Source organism: Euphorbia lathyris, chromosome 9, assembly GCF_963576675.1.
Source record: "Euphorbia lathyris chromosome 9, ddEupLath1.1, whole genome shotgun sequence".
Classification (NCBI taxonomy): domain Eukaryota; kingdom Viridiplantae; phylum Streptophyta; class Magnoliopsida; order Malpighiales; family Euphorbiaceae; genus Euphorbia; species Euphorbia lathyris.
The window spans coordinates 12,910,471-12,924,875 of record NC_088918.1 but is presented as its reverse complement, the minus strand read 5'-3'; the positions used below and the strand labels follow the sequence as shown (position 1 = coordinate 12,924,875).

At 32.6% G+C, this 14,405-nt stretch overlaps 1 protein-coding gene and 1 long non-coding RNA gene across 3 annotated transcripts; one reads left to right on the top strand and one right to left on the bottom strand.

Moving 5' to 3' along the window:
• Positions 1 to 231: 231 nt before the first annotated feature.
• On the bottom strand, positions 232 to 2,638 carry LOC136205290 (uncharacterized). Of its 2 annotated transcripts, XR_010675885.1 has the most exons (6): positions 2,402 to 2,638; positions 1,989 to 2,064; positions 1,467 to 1,568; positions 1,189 to 1,288; positions 653 to 934; positions 232 to 515 (listed from the first exon to the last, which is right to left on the bottom strand). It is a non-coding gene; the product is annotated as an uncharacterized lncRNA (long non-coding RNA). The 2 variants fall into 2 exon arrangements; XR_010675884.1 differs by lacking the exon at positions 1,189 to 1,288 and having other exon boundaries at positions 2,402 to 2,633.
• Positions 2,639 to 11,481: 8,843 nt separating this feature from the next.
• On the top strand, positions 11,482 to 14,405 carry LOC136206219 (probable pectinesterase/pectinesterase inhibitor 20). The gene is made up of 2 exons (XM_065997186.1): positions 11,482 to 12,273; positions 13,718 to 14,405. The coding sequence occupies exons 1-2, from the start codon at positions 11,577 to 11,579 to the stop codon at positions 14,395 to 14,397; spliced, it is 1,377 nt and encodes a 458-aa protein (XP_065853258.1). The 5' UTR covers positions 11,482 to 11,576; the 3' UTR covers positions 14,398 to 14,405.

Genomic DNA, 14,405 nt, shown 5'->3' with positions numbered 1-14,405 from the left:
AATCTTATAAAAGCAATGAAGGAAGAAAAAGAAAACCTTGAAACATGTTACACATAAGATCCAACTCGAAGATGAGCATAAAGGCTTACTATCTGTTCTAACTTTATTAATCTCACTAGATCATATCTCCCTTCAAAATTTGTACTATTATCCACAAAGCAACATGTTACACAGTATATATATTTTTTTAAATAAAAATTTAGAAGCAAGTAAAAAGATGAAAAACATAGAAACAGAGAAATGGAATTAAATTTCGAGGAGAAGGCTCATGAATTAAATATACATATATATCCTATTTACATGAATTAAATTGCATATATCCTATTTACATGAATTAAATTGCATAATTAATTAGGATGAGACCACATTATGAACAAATGAAAAGACGAACCTTTGGGCAATATGTTCAATATACTCCTTAACAGTAGGATCATGGAACCCAGCCACGTAGCTATATAAATCAGCAGACACAACATCGGGAACATACGAATTCATGGCAAAGACCATGGCACCACCTGCAGCACCGATAGCAGCAGCCCACCCAAAGCCAAATTAAGCCATAAACTTATATCATAAAATTAAGATGTAAGATTAAGAGCCATAGTTCAAATAGCTTAACAATACAATTGAAAGATGATTGTGAAGAAAATACCTTCAAAACAGAGGATTTACTCCTGCTCTTCAACTTCTTCAAAATGCCTTCTCCATCGGTCCCAATCCCACTCTTATTTAGAAGAATTTAGGAATGAAATTGTACTCATTGCGAAGCTACAACACACTAATCTTGCCAAGCTAGTTGGGGGATGTATTCAGAGAGAAGAGAAGATTCTGATCTATAAGTTCATGGAAGATGAAATCTTGCTTTTCTCTTTGGTTGGTGGCCTTGAAAATTTTCTACCTTCCTCCTCTAGCTTAGAATAATTGTATCTCCTAACTTAAAATACAAATAAAGCACAATTTTAATTCCTTTTTGGAGCAAATCTTACTCAAAAGAACTTATCTGACTGGAAAAAATGTCTCCCACATCATAGAAGGCATTTCTCAAGAAAATTTTTACTTTCATAAATATTCAAGATTGACAATAGTTCATAGACTTGAAATTAATTAGAAATCAGATGTCTATGTATAATTAATTCTTGAGGAATTATATATAGTGAAAATTCTACCATGGAGAGAAAGTGTCTTTACATAGAGAGTGAAAAATGTAATATCCACATCGAGGGAATGCTTGAACTTCTCATATACACAACATCAAGTCCATAAATTGTCCCACTCATAAATGTTCTTCCTATTAATTATTCACCAAATTTCAAGATCACAAGGTTCAATGTTGCAAAAAGAGAAAACAATATGAACACTGAAATATATAGCTTTTATCAAGTACAAGAGAATAACTGAGATTAAGAAAATTTGTAAAAGGCCACAATATATGTTATGGCATAAGACAAGAGAAGAGGAGATGTTACCAAAAATATTGACAGATTGAGAAGGAAGGAAGAGCCCAAAATCGTTTAGAGCTTCCTTGTCAGTGGTGGAAGTGACAAAATGAGCCCTAAACTGGAACCAACCTATTTATATAAATCGAGTGTGGATGTTGGGTTAGGATCAGTCGCTATGTAGAAGATTGCAATAGAAGCAATCACTTTGTCAACAGTATATTCTATATCAACAGAGTACTTAACAATAATATTAATACAAAATTATAATAGATCTACAAACTTTTATTATCAGATCAAGAGCAGGTAAAAGAGTGAAACTATATTAGGGTATAAAAAATGCATTTTTGATCCCTAAAGTAAGAAAATTGTTCAAATAATGACAAAAGAATAAGCATATTGCAGCATAAATCTGATACTACTAAGATTTCAAGAAAATAAGAAGAAATATCACACATGAAGGGGGAAAATGATGTAAAAGTAACTCATCTATGAGGTTGGGGATAAATGTGCTACATCTATAGGGAGACTGAAGTGGTTTTGGTGGCTTACTTATATAAAACCGCCGCACTATCATGTTGCTGCTTCAGGTTCCCAAACCCAAAATGATCCAGATGCAATTTTAATTCTGCAGAAAATTCACATTTGCATAAAAATAAGCAGTCACAAAAATAAAAATCCAATAAGAATGCTATTGCTAAAGAAAAAGAGACAGCAATTTAAACATATAGCTCATATAGGAGTTCTACCATTGTTATCAAGAAAAGGACCTTTCCATCATACCTCTCGGCATATATTTAATTATTAAGATAAGCTAATTCAAGTTCTATTGTCAATTAACTGTAGAAAACCCTAACCAGTCACAAATTCAATATTAACGCCTCCCATTGCAACAGAAACCACAGAGCAGAGCCAAATGTTCCAATAATTAGAGCAGATGAAAGTAAAGAGGGAAGAGTGCTTACCAATTATTGTTTGATTCAATTGGAGTAAGACAGTAGAGGTTGACTTGACTCGATTGGAGTAAGGAGATGGTTTACGACGCTAATCAATTAGAAAGGTGGGAGGGATGGAGGAACCGCGTTCGTAAAGTAAAGAGATAAGAGCGATAGAAATTAGGTCGTGACAGCGAAGGAGGAAGAGAGCCGCGAGATAGATAAACCAAAACCCTTTTCCCCCTTCTTTCTAAAATTACCGCCAAACCAAAACCCGTTTCCCCCTTCTTTCTATATTTTTTTATTTTATTTTTAAATCATTTGGCATATGTAAATTGTAATTAAAACAAAACAATTTATTTTATAGTGTTAGCGACACTCATTTAAAGTTAGATTGATTTAAGAAATCTACTACTACAACACTTCATAAATAAAATTGTAATAAAATGCAACATTGAACCTAAATAAAAGAAAACATGGTTGAATTTCTTAATACGGGAACAAAATTAAAAAGCTTCAAATTAAAAAAAAAAACCTTAATAGGCATAAAATTGAACATGTTTTAACTTTTAAAAATACTGTCACAAGAATTAAAAGCGTCATTGAATGGTTATAAAAGGTGACACAAATTTAAAAATGTGGTTGAATTTTAAATACGGGGATAAGAATATAAATATATTCAAATATAAAAATACCGAGACACTCATTCACGACGTAATTTTAAACCGTCTTTAATTTTGAGAAAATGCCGATGCTTTTTTTAAAAGCGTAGTTACTTTTCTAAAAATGCCAACATATAATAAAAAGTGTCTTTAAGTAACAATACAAACCGACACAAATACAAAAGTGTGGCTAAGTTTTAATATATAGAGACACATGCTAAAAAGCATCGTTATAAAAGTGTCGTAATAGACCCTTTTTTTTGTAGTGTCCATAACAAACCAAAAAAAAAAAAGAAAAATTAAGATTCACTATAAAAAAAAATTAAAAGGTGAATTTTATATGGAATGACAGAACATGTTGATAATGAAGATTCAGTGCATGTATTTAAAAATTAAAATCACCAACCAACCATGTATAAATATCACCAGCTCTAAAAATATCGTCAGACCATTTTCTCTGAAATTCACATAGTTTTAGAAATAAAAAAGGCGAAATTTTCCTTCATTGAAAATGATTCGGCCAGAAAGGCAACTTTCAAAGCAAAGAAGAAGGGTTTACTGAAGAAGATCACTGAAATTAACTACCCTCTGTGACATTCCGGCCTGGACAATCATTTACATCCCTTATGATTCTCAACCAGAGGTGTGGCCGTCGGCGTACGGTGTTCAATAAGTTGTTGGTCAGTTCAAAATGATGTCGGGAATGGTGCAAAACAAGAAAATGGTTGACCAAGAGAGTTTTTTCGGGCAAAGAATCAGCAAGGCCATTGAGCAGTTGAGGAAGTAAAGAGAGGAGGACTGAGAAAACGTGTCAAGTATTTTTTTTTTCGGTATGTTCAATTACAAATCCTTAAATTGGAAATCTCTAAAAAAATTCAATTTAATTAAAACCCTTACATATCACATTATCAATTACGAATCCTTAAATTAGAAATCCCTAGATTCTAAATTAGAAATTCCTAACTTTAACAACAAATTAAAAACCCTAAATTAGAACTCCCTAAATGAGAAATTATTAAATTAGAATCCCCAACTAAACAACATATTCGAAATCCTTTAAAAAATTCCTAAATTAGAAATCCCTAAATTCGAAACCCCTAAATTAATTAGAATCCCTAAATTAGAAATCCCTAATTTAAAACTCATACAAAAACCTAGAAATAAAATAAATAATAGAAAATAGACAACTTACTTAGTTTGAATAAGAGTAGAAAAGAAAAGGCTTAAGTTTTTTTTGGTGTAAATATAAATTTATAAAAAATGTGGGGTTTGGAGAATATTCTTCTACTTTAAGCTTCTCCTTCTCTTTTTTTTTTCTTTATGTGTTCAAATTGAATAAAGAAAAACAAGGTGAATGAAAAGCTTCAAAATTAATTTTGTCTTGTCTACCTTTTCATCCATCCATTTATTTAAGTTAGATGCGGCACAAAACCACGTTGTTTTGTGCAACATCTAACCTAATTTTTTTTGTTTTTGCATTTACGGCGGCCCTTGACGGGACTAGGGAAGAAAACAATTCTTTGCAGTTTTTTGGTGGGGGCAAGGATACAAGCAAAGTTTCACTAAACTAAAAAAGATTAGCTTTTAATTTTGAAAAATCAACACGCACGCACATTACTTCGAACTCGAAGGCCATAATGTATGACTCCATACGCCGTCTTCCAATTGTATAAGGAGGTAACTTATTCATGGTTCAAAACAAACAATTAATGCATATAATAAGATTGTCAGGACTTAAACCCTCGATTGGTTGGTTTTTTGTGTTTCCACATACCATTCTCGACGAGGTCAACCGAATATTTTATAGTATTCTAAGTTCTTTAAATTGGAAAAGCAACTGAGCAACCCAAAAGCTAAGAATCATAGTTGCTCCAAACCCACGAAACAACTGCTTGAATAACCACTACAAGCAACAAATTTAGAATGCCAACATATATATACAAACTTTTATTATTATTATTATTATAGTTACGTTCACATGGACCCTGATGACCACGTAAATTTGATCATTCACGGTTAGATCTAGGCGGATTAAATATAAACTTTAGGATGTTTTGAATCTCTACCTTAGAATTTTAATCCGACTAGATCTAACGGTGAATGACCAAATTTACGTGGTCATCAGGGTCCATGTGAACGCAACTAATTATTATTATTATTATTATTATTATTATTATTATTATTATTATTATTTTGTCAATTTATGAAGTCAAATGATAAACTATTATATTTTATTTGCTCATATGTCAACTTATGATAAAATTATATCTCCTTATGTCCAAACGACTTTTAGTTTACTCTCTAAAAATAATATAAATAATTAACTCATAATATTAACAACACTTCTTATATTCACTCCTTATTTATTATTTTAGCATTAAAATTATTAATTATTGTTATATTTACCAATAGTGAAAGGGGAGAGACTCTTTAATAATAAATTATTAATAAAAAAATGAAGTAAGGAGCCACTAAGAGGTGGAGAGAGACTCTCTATTAATAGAGATGATAGAGAAGCTATTAGTGATTTGAAAAGCCACTAAGCTAATGTTGGAAATGATTTTTAAATCTCCCTTCTCAAATTTTAACTTAAGAGCCAAAATAAGAGGTTGTTGGAGATGCTCCAAGAGACTGGGACTTGGTCTTTAGTTATGCAAATTCCAATATTTATGTTTGGTTTATTTTTTATATTAAAAACCAATAGTGTATATATCATATTTAAGCTGTGAAAACTTATCTTATATGTCACGTAACTGAAAAATAACACAGTTAATCGGTGAAACCACATGATTTTTTTTTTATGATTTCTTCTCTCATAGGATGTGATGCAGCGGAAATAAACAGACTTTCGTTCTAAACACTTGCTCGCGCACGAACAAAGCTTAAAAACCGTCAACTATCGTTGAATCGCGCACGACTAACGAAAATTGGAAGAAAGAGAGTAAACTCTGAAATTCTTATTAATCAATAACTGCCTTACATAAGGTGGAGGTCGAGCCTTTATATAGGCTGACAAAATAAAAACCTAATCCGAAACCTAAAAGGAAAAGGAAAGCAACAAAAATAAGAAAAGTGCGCTAAAACACAAAAAGGCCGATTTGAGGCCCTAAACGACCTCGGATGGCTAAAAAACACGTCCACCATCGGTCTGTTGACCGATGGGTTTGATTTCAATGGGCCGAATCCAACAAAATTAGGGCCGAAATCGCTAAATTCCAACAACCCGTTTTATCTTCAAAATCTCAGTTTCGGGTCCGCTTTCTCCAAATAGTTTAAGGCCCGCTCCACTTCATCAGGATGTTGGCAAAATAGCAGAATCACGTATTATCGTATTATTGTGATTGTTAATAAATTTTATTTCTGCATCACTAGTAGAAAACTGACACTAATAACGTTATTTGTAATTAGAATTGTTATAGGTGTCGATCTTTAACTTTAAACCGATGCGAAAAGGGGTTTTAGCGACAGTCTTTTACTTTCTACATTAACGCAGTTAATAATGACTTGGTGAAAAATGTTTGCTAGCTGAAGTTTAGTGTCAATATACGAGGTGTTTAATTTCGTGAAGTTGTACAAGAGGTGATTTCTTACAACACGATAATTTATATCATGATGTTTGGTTCTCTTATGAAATACTACGTTTGCATTAATATGTATGACAAATTACTTATCACAATGTAGTGGAATTGGTGGAGAAATGAGAATTTTGAATATCTAAGAAAAAAAACGAATTCCAATTCATAACTTGTTGTAAGTTGTACTATTTTGATTCAGCGGAAGATTTGCTAACAATATTTTATTATTATTATTATTATTATTATTTGTTTTCATGGGACGAGTGAGGTACCTACGAAGATATAACATGTGACGGAACTAAAGTAAAAATTCCGAGGGTCAACGAACAAAAATATTAGCAAGAATAACTTCTAGGGATTATCAGTGACGGAATTTCATCGCCAATGCCTTGAAATTAGCAAGAAAATACTTTAAGTGTTAACATTTGAAAACAATTTGGATCTGATTGGAAATATTTGACTCCGCCCGTAAGTGGAAATTGGTCGAATTAGAGTTATATGAGTACAGTAAAACCTCTATAAATTAATAATGTTGGGACCATAGAATTTTATTAATTTAGAGAGTTATTAATTAATGGATAAATTAATAATTATTAATTTATTGAGTGATTTTAATTTTTTTTTTTAAATAAAGTTTAAATTACTAATTGAAATAAATAAAGTTTTTGTCTAAAATCAATGAACAAATAAGATTAAATGTGCATTATATAATTTATTTGAACTTGGAAGTTCATTTATGTTAAAAATATTCAATGTATCTGTTAGCGATATTTTGCGAATATGCTAATTTCAACCTTGTCACGTGTGGTTAGGGTGCGGGCGTGCCAGAGAAATTATTTCTCAATTATTAAAGTTGGTTAAGTTTATGGATTTGCGTGCCAAAACTTGAATTCTAAACGAAACGATTGGCGAGGGACGCAAGGATTGAAAAAGTCCCTCTTGGGTCTCTAGCGCCGTTATAGAAACTTTGCTAGATAAATTGTTTTATTTAAGCTAATGCAGGTAAATTGAAGACGAGAAAATAAAGGAATTTAAAGTGCGAAAATTGACACGAAATTTGGTGAAAAATCGGTATTTTATTGATGTAAATCAAGGTTTGAATACATGTGTTTGAGGTAAGCATAAAATTAAAAATGAATTACAATTGAAGAACTTCTATACTAAACATATAGCTAATTCAATTGAAATGGAAGAACAAATCAAATACAAGGAATTGAAATGCAATTAAAATAAATTGGAATTCAACAACAAACTCGGAGCCACAATAGCTATCTCGGATTGATGTTGAATTTTGGTGTCGGCTGGAAGTTCTTGGAGAGTTGCAACCGGTCGGGCCCGTACGGTATATGATCTTGGCAATAGCAAAACGTTGGTAGGCAAATGGGGCAGATTTAATCTTCAACTTTGGAAGGCTCGTTTGGGCGTTTAAGAATACGGAATTGGACGAGTAAACAGGCTAAATTTAATTTCGGAATGTCAGGAACAAACTTTTATAAGGGATCGAAGGCTAAAACGGAATTTAAATAGACGTAATTGAGGATTGAAAATGACTAGTCGAATCTGGAAAAATCTGGAAACAGAATGTCTAAAATGATTCGAGGTGCAAAGATCAGCTTGTAAATAGAGTTTCTAGGCACAGAATTGGAAAAGTAAATACACTAGATCAAACTTCAGAACGTTAGGAACAACTTTGTCGAAGGGATTGAAAGCAAAAAATGACTTTAAATGGACAGAATTGAGCTTTGAAAAAGGATGGACGAATATGGAAAATTACTTTAGAAAGGAAATTCTAATTGAAACTTGAACAGAGTAACGACTTAAAAACACTAATTTGAGTCGAGAAACTTGAAAAGAGGCTTTGGGACTTGAATTGAAGCTAAAGGAAGCTAAATGAGGGATTAAAACTAAGAAAAACGAAGAACGAAAAGAAGAATTTAGAAGAACTTGAAGAACTAGGAGCTAAGAGCTAAGAACTAAAAAGAGAGCATTAAGAGTAACCTTTAGAGAGGGGTTTTGTTGTGTGTTGAGTGTGATTTTTTATGAAGGGGAGGGGGTCTATTTATAGTATTTTGGAGTGGTATTTTGGTAATTATTCAGTGGCATTTTGGTAATTATTCACCAACTAACTCAACTAACTCCAACTAACTCTAACCAACTAACTTAACTTCCTCAACTTCCTCCAACTACCACTAACCACCAATGCCACATCATCCCACTACCTCAACTTCCACAAACTGCTGTTGACTCCTTCCAACTGCTGCCGGAAGAGACGATACGCCCCGCGTATTCTTGGTTACGTCTCGCGTAATGTTGATTACGCCCCGCGTAGTGCAGCTTCTAGAGTTGGCGCGTTTTGTTGATGGTGCATACGCGTGGCGTACTTGGCATTACGTCCCGCGTAAGGAAGTATGTCCTGCGTATGAGAATGGACGCCCCGCGTGTTGGAGCTTCTGATCTCGAAACGCCTTGTTGCCAAGTTTTACGCATGGCGTCTCTGAGGTTACGTCCCGCGTATTGGAGCCTCTGAAGCAGACCTTCTCTGGTTGCTTGATCCACGCCCCGCGTATTGGAAGACACGCCCTGCGTAGTGCCGGACTTTCTCATCGGTTGGCGGTTAGTTTACAAGTGTATTTTTCATTATTTTCTAGACAAAAATAGAAACTATACCCTAAATTAAACATAAGCTTTCTATATACAAAAAAAATAAAATTTATTTTATTTTGGGCCAACAGTATCATAGTTAATGAATTACTATATAAATTTATATGGAATGTTGTTTCAAATCATACCAAAAATAGACTTCTTATGAATCTTCATGAACTTGAGGGAATGATTGGTCAGCTTGGTTACCGCAATCCAATGGATGTCAATAAAATATTGGATTATCTAGGTGAAAACAATGAATACTCAAGTTTAGAAGAAATTGTGTCGAGCGTTAAGCAAAATTCAATTGAGGATGAAGCTGGGGATGATTCGGTACTCTTGAAACCAGTCACAAGAAATGAAGCAATTATAACATCATCAACTTTTTACAATTTTTTGTTACAATTTGACAAGGATACGCTGGAACTTTTGAATGCACTGAGAATAGTTAGAGATGAAATTCAACTAGATTTAAATTTTAAGAAAAAACAAAATACTATAGATTCATATTTTTACTAAATTATCCTAAGTATGTATATTTATATATATTTTGCATATGTATTTGAGAAATTATTAATTTATAGAGGTAATAATACAATGTATTTATAAAAGGTTGTTTCAGAAAATTATTATCTTATTAGTTTTTTAAAATCGATCATTTTTTGAACTGGTCCAAGTCGGACCAGAAGAAACTATTATTTTAAAGAGTTTATTAATTTATCGAGTATTAATTTATAAAGGTTTTACTGTAATTAGATTATGACCCCAAGTACTAGCTATATGAACATAGTTTCATGACCCTAAATCATAAGAAAACTTAATGCATCTTTTAGAACATCTTTAATGAGGGACACGGACAAATTCAGGGTGGGTTTTATGGGGCCTTAAGCACCAACTCATCCTCAAAAAAACGTCTAAAATTCTATAAAAACTATGAATGGTGCTTTAATTTTTTTTTTTATGTAAAAATGCTAAGGGTCCGTTTGGTATGCCGTAATGCAATGTAATGTAATTAAGGTCGTAATGTAATCAAAGTTATAATGTAATGGAATGGAATAGTGATTCTATTACCATGTTTGGTTGACAATTATGATGTAATGTAATAACCATTACAATACTTATATTTTCCTAATTAAATGCAATCATAAAATTTTATTTACATAATTAAAATCAACGAAAAATGTGAAAAATCGAATCGAAATCAAATACAAAATTAGATCAACCGAAATCAATAAATTAGTATATAGTTTTTCGCTTTTTCATATTTTTTTACATTTTTCTCGTTTCTTTTAATTTCCATTTTCAACATTTTTCACCGTTTTTCTATTTTCTCATTTCTCCGGTTTCTCTTTTTTTTTTCATTTTTCGCTTTTTTTCGGTTTTTCGTTTTTTTTTTTCATTTTTCTCGTTTTCAATTTTCATGTTTTTCTACTTTTTGCGTTTTTGACAAGAATGAGAGGTGAGATTTGAGAAATTAGAGGTTAGATGACAACGTAATGAGAATTCAAGTCATTTTCCTATGTAACGGGGATTACAAGGTTTCTTCAACAAAATTTAATTCAATGTTTTCTCATTCCATTACAATGAAATTGTAACATGCAACCAAACATGGTAATGAGCTTTCAATGTAATGGCCATTCCATTACGAATGTCATTACATCTTACCAAACGACACCTAAAAAAATATCAATTAATACACATAAATCAAGATAAGCATCATCCTCTCAGTAAATTCTGAATCCATCACTGATGAGATGTTAATGATAAGTACTCTCCTCTAAGTAAATTCTCCCATTTTGAAAAAAAAACCTAGTTAACATTAATCAACTATCGAATTGATAAACAACAAACACCTAACAGAAACAATTGAACCACTTGGTTTTAAAAAAAAGTTGAACCACATTATTTTATTCCTTTGTATACAAGATAGACTTTAAAACATTCTAATACTTCATTATACATATCTAATTATGTATCATACAATTAATTAAATACATCTACTAATTCCTCTTATACTCCCTACACGTAAGGTGCCCAATTGATTAATTGAAGCCTAAGTAAATACCATACACGTTTTAGCTTCATCTTTACAATACCCAAAAACTCTATTTAAACCCATAATTTAATTTAATTTTCATAATCATCCATTAATTAATCATGGTTCCCATAATCATCCTTCTAGTTTTCTTTTCTTCCTTTGCAAATTCATTACCAATCTTTAACACACCAGAAATTCCTTGCAATTCCACACCTTATCCATACTTTTGTAAATCTAATTTGCCTTATAACAAGCCTTGCACAATTCAAGATTACGCCAAGATTTCGATGAGCCAATCCGTTTCAAATGCGAGAAATTTCTCGTCGCTAATTCAACACTATCTTAATCTCCCATCTACGTCGTCCGAATCGACAATTCGAGCCCTCGAAGATTGCAAGTTCTTAGCCGAATTGAACATTGAGTTCATTTCACAAGCACTCAACACCGTGAATTCGACTGAAATTGACGATGATAGTGATGGAATTAATGATTTACTAACATTGATTAGTGCTACTTTGACTAATCAAGAAACGTGCGTCGAAGGGCTTCGATTGACGGATTCAGCTTCGGGTGTTTTGGATGAGCTTTTAACCCCTATTGGCAATGGGAGCAAGTTTTATAGTACTTCTCTTGCTCTTTTTTGCGACGGATGGGTTCCCAAGGGAATTAGAGGAAAGATTTTGTCGCAAATTGACTTGCCGTTTTTAGAAAATATAACGACGAGGGGAATTTTTGTGGTGAATCAAGACGGAAATGGGGATTTTACGACGATTAGTGATGCGGTTAATGCTGCGGCTAATAATACGGTTAGTAGCGACGGTTATTATGTGATTTATGTGACTACTGGGATTTATAATGAGTATGTTTCGATACCTAAGTACAAAAAGTATTTGATGATGATCGGAGATGGGATTGATCAAACAGTGATTACGGGCAACCGGAGTGTCGTGGATGGGTGGACTACGTTTAACTCTGCAACATTTGGTAAGAGTGATAACTATTTGGTTTTTCATGAAAAATTTCAATATGGTTATTGTTAGACCACTTATAGATGGGTCCTATTTCATCTAAAACAATTTAATTCAAACAAAAATTCAATTTGGCTCAAAGGTTCAAATTTTTTCAAAATTTAATTTTGGGTATTAATTTGATTTTTTAAAATTTTGCATTTTTATGCTAAAATTAGTCTAGAATAATACACGATAATATTAGAAATTGAAATGAATCAAACAACTACCAATCATATGTTAATACGTGTCACTTTTATGTTAATTAGATAAAAAAAATAAACAAAACTAAACTAAATAACAGTCTTGTTTAATAATCTTAAAAATCATCTTTTTATGTTTGAAAAAAATATTAAAGGAGGCTTAATTTAATAGTTTAAGCATTTATTTATGTTAAACATGTTTGATAATTGTAATGATTTAACTATTTAAAATGTTCAATTATGATAAAAAATTACTTATTTTAATAAATTAAAATATTTTTTCAAGAAAAAGTCAAAATATATAGGCCATGTTTGGGAATTAGTTGTTAGCTGTTAGCTGTTAGCTGATTACATTAGCTGTTAGCTGTTAGCTGATTATATTAACTGATTTGACTAGCTGATTTGATTAGCTGTTTGTTAGATCTGTTTGGTAAAAATTAGCTGATTGATAATAGCGGTTTGTGCAAAAAGACAAATAAGGGCATTAATTTTGGCGCAGGAGAAGAGAGAGTCTATTTATTGGGGTCAAAAAAGTCCATTAATTTTAATATCTCAAAACGCTAATTGAAAAAGCTCCTAAAATGAGCTTTTTCAAAATTAGCGTTTTCATCCCAAAACGCTCTTCCAAACCTCTCTCCACCAAACACTCCAATCAGCGGTTTCAGTGGTCAAACCGCTAAAGTTGGTCAAAAACGCTCTTTTTATCCCAAAACGCTCTTTGCCAAACAGGGCCATAACTTACAGTATTAAACTAAACATTATAAGATTTTTATATTCAATACTTATTTTTAGTATTTATCAAACAGTTACAACATTTATAGCTTCATTTTGCTTTTCTACTGTAAAGAGTATAATATAATTATTTGGTTAAAATTAGAAATATATGCCGATAGTTATTTTGGAAGGAAAATTAGCTAATATATACCAACAAAAACAAACAACTAATAATAACAGTTGAACTACGTGTATATATCCAAAGTTTTTTACGCCGATTTGATCACATCAAGCAAATTATAGAGCCAAACAAACATTCTAGCCGCCATAATACGGAACGATTCCACCTAATTTCTCACATGATTTTTTATAAGAAATCTTAAAATTTTTTTATAGTGAATTATAAAGTCTCTTTATCTATCAATTAAATTCGTCTTAAAAGAGTTTTAAATCGTTTAAATTAGGAATTTAAAGTAAATTTAAAATATATTTTTTTTGGTGTAGCCGTTGTTGCGCAAGGTTTCGTCGCCATAAACATAACATTTCAAAACACCGCCGGAGCAATCAAGCACCAAGCAGTAGCACTAAGAAACGGAGCAGATCTATCAGCATTCTACACCTGCAGATTCGAAGGATACCAAGACACACTCTACACTCATTCTCTCCGGCAATTCTACCGCGACTGTGAAATCTACGGAACAATCGATTACATATTCGGCAACGCCGCCGTGGTTCTCCAAAACTGCCAGATCTACTCCAGAAAACCACTCTCCGGCCAATTCATCGCCGTAACAGCACAAGGAAGAACAGATCCAAATCAAAACACCGGAACTTCAATTCAGAATTGCAGTATTGTAGCAGCAGAAGATCTCGGCAGCACAAAATCGTACCTCGGTCGGCCGTGGAAGGAGTATTCTAGAGTTGTTGTGATGCAATCGTTTATCGATGGTTTGATTGATCCGGCGGGCTGGTCGGTGTGGAGTGGAGATTTTGCGCTTTCTACACTTTATTATGCGGAGTTTGATAACAGAGGAGCTGGATCGGAGACGAGTGGTAGAGTTACTTGGCCTGGTTTTCATGTGATTACTGCTACAGATGCGGTGGCTTTCACTGTGTCTAACTTTACTCAAGGGGATTTCTGGTTGCCGGCGACGGGAGTTCCTTATGTTGGTGGTTTAATGTGATATGGATT